The sequence below is a fragment of the Spermophilus citellus genome, assembly GCF_964194105.1.
Source record: "Spermophilus citellus genome assembly, chromosome: 9".
Lineage (NCBI taxonomy): Eukaryota > Metazoa > Chordata > Mammalia > Rodentia > Sciuridae > Spermophilus > Spermophilus citellus.
Window position 1 is genome coordinate 134,461,328 of NC_138191.1, and position 14,884 is coordinate 134,476,211.

At 45.6% G+C, this 14,884-nt stretch overlaps 2 protein-coding genes across 11 annotated transcripts in view; both read right to left on the minus strand.

The window, feature by feature from the left end:
• Positions 1 to 3,153, minus strand: part of PER3 (period circadian regulator 3) — an 89,081-nt gene extending 85,928 nt beyond the window's left edge. For 8 of the 10 annotated variants that reach the window (XR_014023834.1, XR_014023835.1, XR_014023836.1 and 5 more), the window contains exons 1-3: positions 2,560 to 3,153; positions 1,781 to 1,923; positions 893 to 1,008 (exon numbers count right to left, since the gene is read on the minus strand). Coding sequence is in view for 6 of the 10 variants with exons in the window: in XM_081308471.1 (XP_081164597.1) it covers positions 893 to 1,008; positions 1,781 to 1,923; positions 2,560 to 2,684 (384 nt within the window). In the remaining 4 variants the exon portion in view is untranslated. The remainder of the gene's footprint in view (positions 1 to 892; positions 1,009 to 1,780; positions 1,924 to 2,559) is intronic. The other 2 variants (XM_081308473.1, XM_081308468.1) reach the window with 1 other exon arrangement.
• Positions 3,154 to 5,271: 2,118 nt separating this feature from the next.
• On the minus strand, positions 5,272 to 14,472 carry VAMP3 (vesicle associated membrane protein 3). Its single transcript, XM_081308727.1, has 5 exons — positions 14,409 to 14,472; positions 12,336 to 12,417; positions 8,854 to 9,012; positions 7,802 to 7,853; positions 5,272 to 7,037 (listed from the first exon to the last, which is right to left on the minus strand). Coding segments are annotated over exons 1-5 (312 nt in total). The 5' UTR covers positions 14,411 to 14,472; the 3' UTR covers positions 5,272 to 7,020.
• Between the last annotated feature and the right edge of the window lie 412 nt (positions 14,473 to 14,884).

Sequence of the window (14,884 nt, forward strand, 5' to 3'; positions counted from 1 at the left end):
TTTCCTTTTTTAAAAAGCGTTCTCTCTGTATGACTTTTTTCATTGGTTCTTTGTAGTCTATAGGATTCATTTTGACATAATTATAAAAACCTGGAATATAATTTGTTCTAATTCATTCCCTAGTACTTCCCCTTTCCCCTCCTCTCTTCCCTCCCCTTTACTGATCTTTATTTGTATAGAGTTTTTTTTTTTTTTTTTTGTACTGGGGATTGAACTCAGGAGCACTTGACCACTGGGCTACATCCCCAGCCCTTTTTTGTATTGTATTTAGAGACAGTCTCACTGAGTTGCTTAGGGCCTCACCACTGCTGAGGCTGGCTTTGAACTCGCCATCCTCCTGCCTCAGTCTCCTAAGTTGTTGGTATTACAGGCGTGTGCCACCGCATCTGGCGTTTTTTTTTTGTTTGTTTTTTTTTTAAAGTTAGTGTCTTATGGATGTACATGATGGTGGCATGTTCATATTTGTACCTAGGAAACTTAGGTCAGATTCATTCCACTGTCTTTCCCTACCCCTTCCTTGTGCCGTCACTTCATTCCCCTTTGTCTACTCCACTGATTTCTTCTATTCTCCTTTTTTTTTTTTAACACCCCTCGCCCTTATTTTGGATTAGCTTCCATTTTTCCTTTTAATTTAAGAAAATTCAGGCATGCTAAGGGGATAGAAGCAGCTGGTGAACAAATGAAACTACTGCCCAGTACACAACACACTGCTTCGGTTTTTGGATGTTCTCTGGCAAGAGAAGCTACACATGCCTTTTGAGCAGTTTCTCCTCTGTTTACCTCAAACTGTGGTTCCTGAAAATTTCACTCAATATTTTTAAAAATATACAACTACAGAAGCTCCTTAGGAGAAGTCACCCAGGTTGACATGGGAACATTCATAAATTCTTACTGTGTTCTTAGAAGTGTGTTCAGAAGCAACAGTGGCCAGCTCCTTCAGACTGTACACAGTCACTTCCCTCTCAGGTGCTCTGTTTAGATTGTGAATCTGGAAAAATTCACTGTTTGCTAAGAAACACAGGGAAATAAACAGTCCAGTGACAATGGTATCTTCAGGAAATCACATTTAGCATTACTAAGCAGGCTTATTAGGAAAAGAACACCTTAAGAGCATTTCCCTCAAGTCAATATTTTTCTGCTTATATCTAAAATACTGACAATTATGCAAACTTACAATTGTGAATTTTATGACTCTGCCTGTTCTAGGTCATAAGAAGCAAGATACATTTAATATACTAAAACAAGTTAAAAAAGCTTCAGACACAGGCAATTTTTATGGTGGGAACATTACTTCACCATTCTGAAGCTACAGGTTATAGATGAAGCACAGAGTTTTGGGCTGAAGAGAATATGATTGTATGAAATCCCCTGAGGAGAAAAATCAGACAGAAAAAGGAAAAAGTGTTTAAAATTGTTCGTTTTTAATTTGGCAAATTCTTAGCGTATCATGACTGCATTTTCAAAGCATGGGTAGGATGGGAAAGGGTAAATTGTATTTAGTCAAATGTGTTTTCTCATGTGACCCCCACAGGAGACAATGTTTAAAAAGTTAGTTTTCAAAATGTACTTATCCTAAATTCTCTCTTGCAACAGATCAGCAAAGTATTGCATAACTACTAAACTGTTAGCCAAATAAGTTCTCCTGGTCTTTCAAATTTGAAAAATTAAGACACTAATGAAATCAGTCTTAGATGTGCTCAAGACATCTTACACAGAAAGCTAAGACTCCCGTTCACCGCCAAGGTGCACCTGCGCCTGCATATCGTCCGCAGCTGTTTACCTTGCACACTGCGCACGCAGCGAAGGGCATAGTTGAGGGCGTCTAGGGTGCTTGGTTTACTGCGTCTCTCCGCTGGGAAGTATTTTTTCATTTCTTGGACAACCATTAGAAGTTCTTCTGAAACTCTTTTTCGATCTTGTTCCCTGGAAGATAAAAAATGAGAAATAGGGGCTGGGGTTGTGGCTCAGTGGTAGAGCGTTCGCCTAGCGCGTGCGAGGCCCTGGGCTCGATCCTCAGCACCACATAAAAATAAAGATGTCGTGTCCAACTACAACTAAAAAAATAGATATTAAAAAAATGAGAAGTAACAATGTTGCACATGCAGGGACAACAAATTACTTTCCAGGGTCACTGTGCACATCCACTCTTTCATTTGTTTATGCTTTTTTTTTTTCTTTTCCTTTTGGCACTGGGGATTGAACCCAGGCGTGCTTCGCCCTGGAGCACATACCCAGTCCTCTCCGAGACAGGGTCTGAGTTTCCAGGGCTGGCCTCAAACTCGCCATCCTGCCTCAACCTCCCGAGATGCTGGGATTGCGGGCAAAGAGACAGAAGACGTCACTCTCCACTCCTATTTCCCACCTGGCCCGACCTCAGGGGACCTCTCGGCCACTCTGTAGCTCTGCTGTACTCTAGTCACTGTCTGCGGCATCCCAGATCCCTTCGTCCTGATCTCTCCCCGCACTTTCTCCCGGGGTTAAGAACTCAAGATCAAAAGGGCCCGAGTCCTGCTCTCCCAGTCCCTGCTCCAGAGGGACAGCAGACGGCCGGGGCGTCACCTGTGGCCGCTCTCGGCGCGCGTTCCCTGCCGCCGGCCCCCGGGGCCCCGCGTCCCTCCGCGCCCCGCGCCCCTGGACTCGCGAGCGTCGCCGCGGGGCGCTCCCAGGCCTTCACGAGGGTCCATGGCGCGCCGAAAGCCCTCGGCCGGCCGCCGGTTTCTCACTCTGCAGTCGGCGGCAGAGAAGGACCTCCCATCGTGGTCCCCGCCACCGCGCTGCAGGAAGACCAGTCACCACAGCCCGCCACCTCCGGTCGCGCTCATCTCAGGGGCACTTTCCTCCTCGGCATTTCACAGAAGTTCGCGCTTCTCCCTCGCGGAGGTCCAGCCCCGGGGAGAACACGAGGTGACAAGCGGCACGAGCAGCTCGAGCCCCTGCGCGGCCCTCTGCCGGGTCCTCGCCGCAAGCACCGTCCCCCGGGCCGTGCTGGAAGCCGGCGTGCACCCAGAAAGCCCGCCGGCCGAGGGGCAGCTCCACGGCGCAACGTTCCGGGGCGCGGGGGCCGAGCGCTCGCCGCCACCGCGGCCCCGCCAGCCCTGCCCGCCAGCAGCGTGCGGTCTCGAGGCCTGCCGCGTGCCGGGGTACTGTCGCGCCGCGCCCCTCGCGCGCCACGGGACGGGACCCCGCCCCCTCAGCGCGCGATTGGCCGCGGCGGCCGGGTGCGCGGATCCCCATTGGCCCGGGGGCGGAGCCCGAACTGGGACGCCTGGGTTATATAACCGCAGGGAGTGGGCGGGGCGAAGCCCTAGAGCACGTTACATAACACGTCGGTTAAGGGCAGCGCTCGGCCAATCCTGGCGGGCCGGCGGGTGGGCGGGGGTGGAGTGGCCCCGAGGAAGGCCAGGGCCAACTCGCGGGAGTCGCGCGCCAGGCTCCCTGGGGGCGGGGCCAGTGGCAGCTGGCACGGCATTGATAGGGTACTGGAGCTGCCAGTCGCGAGGGGGCGGGACCAGGAGGGGTAGGCGGGTCCGGCGCGGCCTCCGCCCTAGCTGCAGGCGGGGGCGAGGGTCCTGAGTGGCGCTCGCGGGTAGACAGGTGACTTTAACTGCGGGAAGGGAGTCCGGGAGGCCTTGGGACGGTGCGGTACTCTCCGGTCTTCTTAGTTCCCATTGTTTTCGTCTTTCCTAATATTGCTTTCCTTCCCGCTAACTCGAGGTTAGTGGGGCGTGCTTGGAAAAGCCGGCCTCAGGGCAGCCCAGGTAAAATGCAACTCGACCTTCAAACAGAGAAGTTAGACCCTGAAACTTGGCCTTCCTAAAGTTAGCGTTAATTTGGCAACTGGAGGAAGGCACGTATTTGGAAAAGATGGTTCAGAAAAGGGACTTGGAACCCTTGGAAAAGTCTGGGCCTGGGGATGTGGCTCAGTTGTAGAGCGGTTGCTTGACTGCGTGAAGCCCTGAGTTCCATCCCCAGCCCGGCTGAAACCAGACAGTCTGTTCCTTTCCGTTGGTATCTCAATTCATCCCGACAGAAAAAGTGCATATCAAAACCCTACCCTCGGCTGCCTGATACATCAAAAATTACTCAGTTAATTGTTTCATGAATCAAAGTTGTGATAAAGGGAGAGGGGAAAAGTGAAGTGGCGGTTGTCCATATTATGTATTGGGTAAAACACCTGTTTTTCTAAGCGATACTCTACCTTGCAACGCTGTTCTCCCAAGCTGTTTTGCCAAACTGCATTCCTTCAACAAACACTGATCGCATATCTGGGCAGGGATGACTGTTAGCTTTGGAGACAGAATGGTGGACACACAGAATGAACTCAAGATCAAAAGGGCCCGCTCAGGGAGTCTACATTTTGAGAAAGACATCAAGCATGAACTACTCCAATAAAGGAAGTTCAGAAAGCACTAGGTGCTGTGTATAAAACAAGCTAATGGGATGGGGTATACCTGAGATAGGTGGAGGTGAAAGGCACTTTAGCCAGGTGATCAGGCAAGGCCTCTGATGTGGAATTGGAACCCTGGTGATGAGAGAAGTAGGCCTTGAGGCTGGGGAAGGAGGCCCAACAGAGCAGAATAGACCACAGACCTGGACAGGGAAACTTCTGCTGTTGAAAAAAACAGGAAGGCAGTAAGCTTTGCCTGGAGAAGAGAGGGCCAGAATGGTATGAGACAAGATGGGAAAGTTAGGGCTAGATCATGGTGGGGTTTATAATACAGGAATGTATTTGGATCTGTTCACATACGCAAAGGTTTACTTCACAAGGGCTACATGTTTCCTAGTTGCTAAAGAGTAAGACTTGGAAGTAAATATAAGGGAAGGGGGAAATACAGGTGGCAAAATACAAGAGTGTTTGTGTTTGGAGATGTCCCTCACCCTTCCAAGCTTACCTACTCTACGCATGTCAGGGTCTACCTAATTCTCCATATATAGAGCCAGCTCTGCACATCACTTCTGAAAGAACATATTTAAAAACCCCAAAGCCAAATCCTGAACCTTTTGGTAATTGTGTGAAAGCCAGCTCCCCACTCAATGCTGAAAGGCACTTTTCAAAGGGGAGTGGTATGCTTCTACCCACTCTGGTATGGGGAAACTAAGGTACCAGAAGAGAGTGTGTCCTGGAAGGGTACGGATGGGAAAGAAGAGAAAGTGCAGTGTGTAAGGGAGAGGGAGGAAGTGGCACAAGGATGCCATTTTCAGTACTTGGACCAGGCAAAGCTATTGCTAAGGAACACAGGAGCCAGAGTCATATTTATAAACACTTTATTCAGGTCATTATAGTGCGTGAGTTCCCATCTAAATGCACGGATACAAGCGAGGTATTCCTAGGTTAATGCCAGAGCCAGTGGGTTACATGGGACTGCGTATTAAGGCTGAAGGGTGAGCACCAAGGATTCAGAGTCAGACCCTGTGCTGAGGGTGTGCAGATGTCTCTAAACCAACAGCTGCTTTCTCACAGCTGGGCATACTGCAAGGCATGTCTCCAACATTAAATCATCTCAGTGATATCAGGGAAACAGATATTAAAGAAATGGAACCAGTTCCTGGTGCAGCTCAGCTGTTGCTGCTTTGTAAAGTCATGCTAGCATGTAAACAAGCATTTTAGAACATTCTAGTAAAAGTGGGCCACAGAGCAATAAAGCTCATGTGTTTTTCTCTCTCAATGCCTCCTAAACTGCTTTCATTCACACTGGAATTCCCACCTTTAAGCCACATACCCTCATGTTAAGTCTAATGTATGTAACAAAAAGTCTCTCAGATGAGAATAGCTATTTCCACAGCGGCATCCTGTGCAGTTTGTCACTGAAGAAAGCAGGCATCTCGGCTAGCTATCCTCTGTGAAGAGTCACCCACCGCTAACCAATGCCTCATCACAACCCTGATTTAGAAGACTGATTTAAGAAGCAAAATATGAAAAAAAAAATAGGAAACAAACTTCAAAAAACTATCACCTCTGAGGACTGGATTAGGTAATGATCAACTGCACAGGTGGTCTTACTTAAAGGGCTACAAAACTGTTGCTCAAGTAATTATTAGACAATGGAGCCCACAGCTGATGGTTTGCAAGAAGCTGGGAAAACTCTTTGTTTACAAGTGTGAGAGGAAACTATGAGAGCCTCGCTCCCCTCTCAACCCCACTGCAAAAGGCCGAAGCAGAAGGGATGGGAGCCATCTACAGCGTTTCAGAGACACGGCAGTGCTCAGGGTGTGGAAGGTCCACACACAACATTATCATTCTCCTTTTGAAGGACACCTTGAATTCCATTTGGCACTTTTCTGAATTTATCTGTCAGGGACAGACTTAAGGAAAATTTATTCATATTTAACTTTTTGGCAAACTAGGAACTTTGGTCATGTTCATAGTTCTATAAAAACTTTTTAAAGGGGTTATTTCTAATTAATATTTTAGCAAGTGATATATATAACAAGAAAGTAAACATCTTCATATCTAATGAAAGAGCAAAAATTCTTTACCAGCATCTTATTTTAAATACAGCAAGAGTCAGTACTGCTTACAAAAAGACGGCTTACAAGGAACCAGAAAAGTATCAAAATAAGGCATAGCCTATTATTGTCACAGATCAGTATTAGGCAGTAGTGTTTTTCCTGGAAGGCACAAGTTGGAAATCTGATTACTCAAAGGTTTAAAATGTGGCTCTGAAGATAATGTCAAATGACAGGAGAAAGAACATGGAATGGATTCCCTTAACTGGAATCAATGGCAATGAATTAGTGACAACGTTAAGTCTAGATACAGTACTCTGGAGTCCAGATGTCCTGTTGCTCATAGGTAAATCTGTAAAGGCATTGTGCAAAACGGGGGCAAGCTGGCCCTCTGGTTTGGAGTGCATATTAAAAAACAAGGCACATAGCCTAGAAACCAAACTTTACATGAACTAACAAAAAAAAAATCATTTTGGAAATAACAGTAGGTAGGCTGGATAATGTAGCAGGTTCAAAGTCGAACGTCTTGAAGAGGTTTCCTGGACAGCAGGGTTGAGTTCCACCTGTTCTTCATTAAGAGACGCTCCATACTAAGATGAGAGGAGATTCAAAGACGAGGAGAAGGGCAGTTTAGTCTTTCAGAGAAAATCCAGAATGAGCAGGGACTGCAATCTAATTTTCTACAGGCTACAGAGGGCTGGAGACTAGAGCACAAAGCATCCAAGCCACCACACCCATTCTTATTGAAAGGAAACATCCACCAGCATCCACGTAAGCAACGAATGGAAAACACACTTCTCTAGTTCCCAGATACTGGTCCAAAAGTGGCAATGAGTTCTTCCAATATTATATGTAATAGTAATGATAGTAAGAGCTGTGGTATTTATTTATATAACTATTTTTTAAATTATATACTGGGTACCATCCTATGCACTTTGCATATATTTAATTAGATTTGTCCTCCTAACAAGCTAAGTACCATTATTATCCCTATTTTACACATGAGGAAACTGAGGTCCTGAGACATTAAATTGCTTGTCTATGACCACAGTGCTGGATGGTGGTGGAGCCAGGGTGGATCAGAGGCAGTCCATGCTTTTAATCATTACATCACAATAAAAGGAAATAGAAAATAAAAAATATATTCAGAAAGAAAAGCCAGTTAATAGAGATGAATAAATTTTCCCTAACCTAAAAGGATCAATGTAAAAAATCTTGGATTTTAATCATACAAAACTCAAATATTAAAACATTCGCTAAGGAAATTCATAAAACCCTTGGACTGAGCTAACATTCAGAGGGGAATTTTGTTCTTTACCTGCACACAATCATCTGGGAACACAGAGTAACTCACCAATGATGATGATGACGATAATGACCAGAACGCTGATCCCTATTGCCCACATCTGCAACAAAACACATGTCCACTTCACACTTCAACAGACAAGGAGTGCTTGCTGAAGAGCATCGTGTGAGGTGCACCACAGCCGGGAGCAATTCATAATTTCTAAAGTCTGAATTTAATATTCTCAATTAGGACTTGAAGGTTATTTACTTGCTTTTAAAAATACGTTCCTGGGCTGGGGTTGTGGCTTAGCGGTAGAGCGCTCGCCTAGCATGTGCGAGGCCCTGGGTTCGATCCGCAGCACCACATAAAATAAATAAAGATATGTGTCCAACTAAAAAATAAATATAAAAAATTAAAAAAATAAAATAAAAATATGTTCCAATGATCTGTGGCCCCTAGAAAGGCATCTGCTTGTGTATACACATTTTCCAGATAAGGAAGGGCTACTAACCCCTGTCCCAGGTATCTCAAGGTGTCACTTCTCAACTTCGCAGACAGGACTGGTTGTGTGTGGGATCTGATCATGGCACGTTTGTTTACTAACTATGTAAAATCTGCTTCAGGCCATGCACTCTGTGTGGCTGTTTTCTCATCTTCTGTTAATGGACATTTTATTTATTTATATGCAGTGCTTGGAATTGAACCCAGTGTCTCACACATGTGAGGCAAGCGCTCTACCACTGAGCCACAACTCCAGTCCCCAGTTGACCATGCATTTCTTTCCCTTGACCTTGGAGCCATTCACAGAACTACCTGCAAACTGACCACCAAGGCCAGCCTTCTCCTCGTAGTCTGTGTTCATGGTTCTGATCGGCTCAGGTCAGAAGGGGCTTCTGTCTGTGATTGCTTTGGGACAATCTTGTTTTACATGTCTCTTAAGATTAGCCACAGAACCTGGGGAGTCCTACTTATGGGTAAGTAGAAGGGATGCTTATTTTAGATCCAAATGTTCATGCGTACAAAATCAAACCCACATCCTAGGTTCATGAAAGTCCAGCATTTGTAATCCTTTGAGAATAGAAAGGGGGCTTAATGGAAAGATCAGTTAAGAGAGTTACCTTGCAATTCTTCCACCAGTATTTTCTCTTCAACTTGGCAGCACTTGTCTCAAATTGAGAAGCTCCTGCCTGCAACGCATCTGCACGGTCGTCCAGCTCAGAGAGCTTCTGGTCTCTTTCTAGCACCTTGTCCACGTTGACTCTCATTATGTCCACCACCTAAACCAATGTGATCACAGTAAGTTACATATAAAGGAATGGGGGAACCAAAATCCAAATGAAATTTATTGGCACACTGTTTTCCAGATCATCACTTTATAACTTTGAGCCAAACTTCATTAAAAAAAAAAAATGGGCCCTAATCTTTCATGATAAAACCACTCACAAACTAAGGATAGAAGGGAACTTCCCCACAATTAGTATCATACTCAATGGTGAGAGGCTGACAGCTTTCCTTCTAAGATCAGAAAGAGGGAACGGGTGCTTACTTGCACTACTGCTATTCAACACTGTACTAAAGTCCTGGCCAGACCAGTTAGTCAAGGAAAGAAAAAGCATCCAAGTTGGAAAGGACGAGTACAACTATCTCCATCTGTAGGTGATTCTATAGATACAGAAAAATCCCACAGAATCCACAAAAGCTACTAGCCTTAATAGATTCAGCCAAGTTGCAGAGTCTAAGATCAACGTACAAATCAGTTGTGTTTCTATATGCAAACAGTGAACAATCTGAAAAGGAAATTAAGGAAACAACTGCCTTTACAACAGCATTCAAAAGAATAAAATACCTAGGAATACATCTAACCAAGGAGGTGAAAGACTTACAGAATGAAAACTAAAAATCTCTACTAAGAGAGAGTAAAGAGCAGCTTAAATGGGAAGATATCCCAGGTTCAAACAGTCAAACTTAATATTGTCAAACTGTGAGGGTGGCAGTCCTCCCCAAAGTGACCCTGAGTCAACGCAATCCCGACTGTCATTTTTTCCTTCCCCTCAGAAAAATCCTAATGCTATTCCAATCACAGTGACTTTCTTCCATATTAATTGTAGGGAGACTTGAACAGGCAAAATGATATGGAAAACAGCTGAATAAGGTTGGAGGATTCACATCTCCAAATTTAAAACCCACTACAAACCTACAGTAATCCAAACTATGGTACTGGCATAAGGACAAAGACCAATGGAATAGATCGAGAGTCCAGAAATCAGAAAATCACAAATCAACTCAACCATTTCCCCCTGCCCCCTTGTGCTAGGGATCGAACCCAGGGCCTTGTGCATACAATGCAAGGTAAACTCTACCACTGAGCTATACCCCTTTTTGTCTTGGGGGGGTCAAGACTATCCAGTGAAGAAAGGAATAGTATTTTCAGTAAATAGTACTGGGACAACCAGTTAGCCACACGCCAAAGAATGAATCTGCACCCCTACTTCCCCTCACACAAAAACTAACTCAAAGCAGATCAATGACCTCAATGTAAAAGCTAAAACTATAAAACCCTTAGGAGGAAAAATAAGGGTAATCTTCATGACTTCAGATTTGGGCCTGGATTCTTTAGTTTGATACCAAAAGTAAAAGCAACAACAACAACAAAAAAAGATCACTAATAAACTGGGCTTGATAAATATTAAAAACTTCTTTTACATCAAAGTATGTTATCAAGAATGTAAGTCAATCCATGTAATGAAGGAAATATTTGCAATCATATATCTAAAAATGGCTTAAGATGGAGGATACATAAAGTATTTTTACTAGTTAAAAACAAAAAGACAGAAAACCCAATCAAAAATAGCTCCTTCTTCAAAGATATGCAACAACCCTATAAGCACATGAAAAGATGTTCAATATCATTAATCATTTACTCATGCAAATCAAAACCACTGCACCCATAAGAATGGCTCTATTCCAAAACAGAGAAAACAAATGCTATCAGGGAAATAGAGAAACAGGAACCCTGGGGCACTGCTGATGGGAAATAAAATGGTGCAGCTACTGGGTAACAGTTTGGTAGTTCCTCAAAAAGTCAAATATAGAATTACCATAACGGTAAGGCCACTCCTAGGTAGACACTTAAGAGAAATGAAAACTATGTCTAATCAAAATCTTGTTCTTAAACACTCATATAAGTACAAGTCATGAGACTAAGAGGTGGAAGCAACTCAAACATTAACTGAGGGATAAATCAACAAACAGTGGCATAAAACACAATGGAATATTACTCAGCCAGGAAAAGGAAAGGTACTGATACATCTAACAACTTGGATTAATGTTGAAAACATATTAAGTGAAAGAAACCAGACATAAAAGGCCACATGTTTTATGTTTCTTTTAATGATTTAATAGGCACATCCATAGAAACAGAAAGCAGATGAGAAGTTACCAAGGAATGGGAGGAAGGGGGAATGGGGAGTGATTACTAAATGGTTAGGAGTATTTTCAGGGATGATGAAAGTATTCCGAAACTAGAAGAGGTGATGGCTGTCAACACAATGAATACACTAAATACTTTAAAATGACTGATTATGTGTTAAGTGAATTTCACCTCCATAGAAAAGGGGAAAAAAAATCTTTCCTTTTAATTACTTTGGTTAAAAAAAATAGATGCAATTTGATTTTGTAAGTAAACAAAAGTTTCAGGTGAAAATCTAAAAGTTTCAGAATTAAGTTCATGAACCATCAAATCAAGACATTATTGTATGATTTAACAATATATCCAACTTAACTTTAACTGTACTTTTTAAGGAAACTAAATGCAGAAAGACCAAGATATTTTTGTTGGACAGTGACAGCTTTTAGGAACATGGAAATATGAGACAACTCCTCACACCATCTTCATGGGGTCCTGCATTATAGTGAAGGTCTTCTAACTCAAGAATTCTATAAATATAGATCAGTTGGGCTGGAGCAGTTTGTCAACATCCACCTTCTGCGTGCATTCAATGGTAACTGTCAGAGAAGAACTCTACAGACTTGCTCAGGCTGAGAAACTTGTTAAGACAGGCTATAAGACAAGGCATTCTGGAAAAAAAAATGATCTGAAGGACTTGTTCCTTGCTTGAGCAATCTGTAAACCTGATCCTTAAATTTTTCATTACCCTATTTTATAAATTAATTCTTGGAAAATGTTACCAAATGTTTGTGTTTGGGGTATATGATTTGGGGGCAGAAAAATCAGCATAAAAACAGCAAAGTCTGACCTCTGCTTAGATCAGGGCTTCCAGAACATCAGGGGGCAGATTTTTGCTACAGTGAAAATTTACTTTATATTCACACTTTTTTTTTGAAGGGCAGAACCCGAAAACAACTCAGTTTATTCCAAAATATTTCTAATTCCTAATGAATTAACTACACATTTCCCATGGCCCCATGTTTATCGCTGACCCATCAATTTAAAATACAAAGCGTACATTTCCCACATGTCCCAAGTTCTGCTATATTCACACTTTTGATTTTTTTTCCTAAGCAGAATTATTTCCAGAGTGTTTCCAAATTTGTCTAAAAATCTGTCTAAGATTCATGTTTTAGAATTTTAGAGCAATACCTCATCTACTTGATTTTGTGTCTGTTGAATTCTCCGATTACTGCCAGTGGCAGCACTGGAACCTGCAGGCGCACCAGCAGACCTGAAATGTACAAAGAAACAAGCACATACACATTATGATTCCACAGACATTTCTGTAAACACAAAGACTCCAGTCCAGATTCAGAACTAAAGCAAAATAAGAAACAAAAACAAAAATAAACTTGTACTGCAATAATGAACAAGGATTCTTAATATCCTTCTTAATTCCCAAGATTGTCCCCAAGATTGTGATCAGGGTCGAAAATGAAGGTTTAATAGTTTCTTCTTTGTGTCACTGAAGTGCCTCATCCCAAGATAGGTACACTTTTTTTTCTAATTGTTTTATTTACTTATTTTGGTACTGGGGATTGAACTCAGGGGCACTCAACCACTGAGCCACATTTCCAGCCCTATTTTGTATTTTATTTAGAGACAGGGTCTCACTGCGATGCTTAGCATCTTGCTTTTGCTGGCTTTAGACTCTAGATCCTCCTGCCTCAGCCTCTGGAGCTGCTGGAATTACAGGTGTGTGCCACTGAGCCTGGCTCTAATTATTTTTTACTTGTTTTAAAAGCATGTATCTGCTTAAATCCACTCAATATTCCCCAGATCTTTTTACTGTAGCAAAGACACACATAAATTTTTAAAAATAGGAAAAAAACTAACTTATAGTTATGAACAATTACAGAATGGCCCTTTTTCATTATGAAAAAATAGAACCATTTACAGAAACAAGATCAGGAACACTAGGATAGAGATGGGGTGGTGTGAATGGATGAATTGAAGCTATGCTCTTTTAGAAAGGTACTCATTATTTTTTTTTCTTACAATCTTCATCAAATGTTTCATTTTTCTCCATGCAGATCTTTATAATCACTCCAGCTTTGAAGTCCTTATTGCCTCCATTACTTGGCTGGCATCCCTTTGATTGCTCTGTATATACATGATTTTTAAATATATATAAAGTCTTGCCTACCCTAATAGAGCACAGGTTCCTGGTCTCAGAATTCTCTTCTCTGTATCCAAGACAGTACCTAGCACGGGCCTTGCTACACAACAATCAAGGATTCACTGATTCAACAGTTATTTCCAACCTACATTGTGTCAATAACCAGGAATCAGGGGACACAGCAGACCTGAGTGCTGCCCTCAAAGAGTTTAGGGTGTGGTAATAGATAAGGACTGGACTCGAGCTGCGAGCTGCGGGAGCTGCGTAAGCCCTGTCCAGGTACTTCCTCCTTGATCCTCAGAACTCTCAAGGAGATACTCTGTTACCCCCATTTTACAGATGAGAGGAGTGAGGTTTGGAAGTCAACACAGCTGGCTGCAGAGAGCCAGGTCCTAATTCCTCAGAGGTAGCTCTCCAACACCGTGACCCCTTTTCTGGCACAGCAACCTGGACAGGTACACTCCAAGTGCTGCGCTTGGGCTTCCTCTGTAGGTGACCACTGGGCAGGCTGGAGGGAAATACTGGGTCCTCGTGATTCTCTGAACGTTCCCAGTGGAAACACCGACTATTTAGGGGCCAGTGCAAGGCGGCTTTTGCTCAAGCCCAGGGCGAAGGCCCGCGGTCCCGTGGTCTCTCCAGCGCGGCAGCTCCCGGGGCTCCCGAGCCCTCACGAGCTGCTGGTCTGCTCTGGCCCGCAGCGGCCTCACGACGGGGCCCAAGTCCTTTCGCTTGCACTTCCGCAGCCCAGCGGCGGCCGGGAGGGGAGCTCCCGGGCGAGCGCAGTCGTCGCCGGCCTCCTGCGGACCTCGGGGAAGGAGCCAGGGTGCGGGTGGGGCCGCCGCTTCCTCCGGGAGGCGCGGCCGCCCCGCCCGACGGCCGCGGGGCGCTCCGGGGGACCGGCGGCGCCACTGGACGTCCCGACCCGTCTGCGACCAGCCCCGGGGCCGCCGCCCACCCCCAGGTCCCGGGCGTGCCGCGGAAGCCCGCCCGGCCTCGGCCCGCGTCCGAGCGGCGGACGGCCACCCCCGGGCGGTGCGGGGGGCCCTGGCGCCGGCCGCCGCCTGCGGGGCCCGAAGCCGCCGGCGTCGCGGCGCGTCACTCACATTTTGGCGGCGGGCGAGGGTCCGCGGAGCTGCGCAGCGGGCTGAGCAGGCCGGGGAGGTGGGCGGGGCGGCGCGCCGGTGACGTCTCCGGGCGCGGGTGGGCGGGGCGCGTCGGCCGCCGAGGGCGCGCCGGAAGTGGGCGGGCCGAGACGACCTAAGGGAGCCGCCCCTGCCTGGCCCCGCCCCGCGTCCTGCGGGCCTGCGCTGCCGGGTGCCGAGCGGGTGCAGAGTCCCGGTGCGGAGTCTCCAGCGCCCGCCCGCACCGCCAGGCGTCCCTCCCTCCTGGTCTGCAGGGCGCCCGCCCGAGGTGCCTTAGGCGCAGCAACGGGGATGTGAGGCAAGCGCGGGGCGTCCGGGCAGTTTCTCCGGTGGAGACATCAGCGACAGCGTCCGTGCTTCGCCTTAGCGTCCCATGTGAACCTAGTGATCCTGCGGAGACCCTGCGCTTTTCGAAGAAAGTGGTTACAAGTCCTTTG

Bases quoted from the DNA above. Each gene is read 5' to 3' on its own strand.
- VAMP3 (XM_081308727.1), bottom strand. The intron at 9,013-12,335 runs GTATTGCTCTAA...ACATTGGTTTAG, and splicing joins CACAAAATCAAGTAGATGAG to GTGGTGGACATAATGAGAGT. The intron at 7,854-8,853 runs GTAACTCTCTTA...GTTTTGTTGCAG, and splicing joins ACTGGTGGAAGAATTGCAAG to ATGTGGGCAATAGGGATCAG.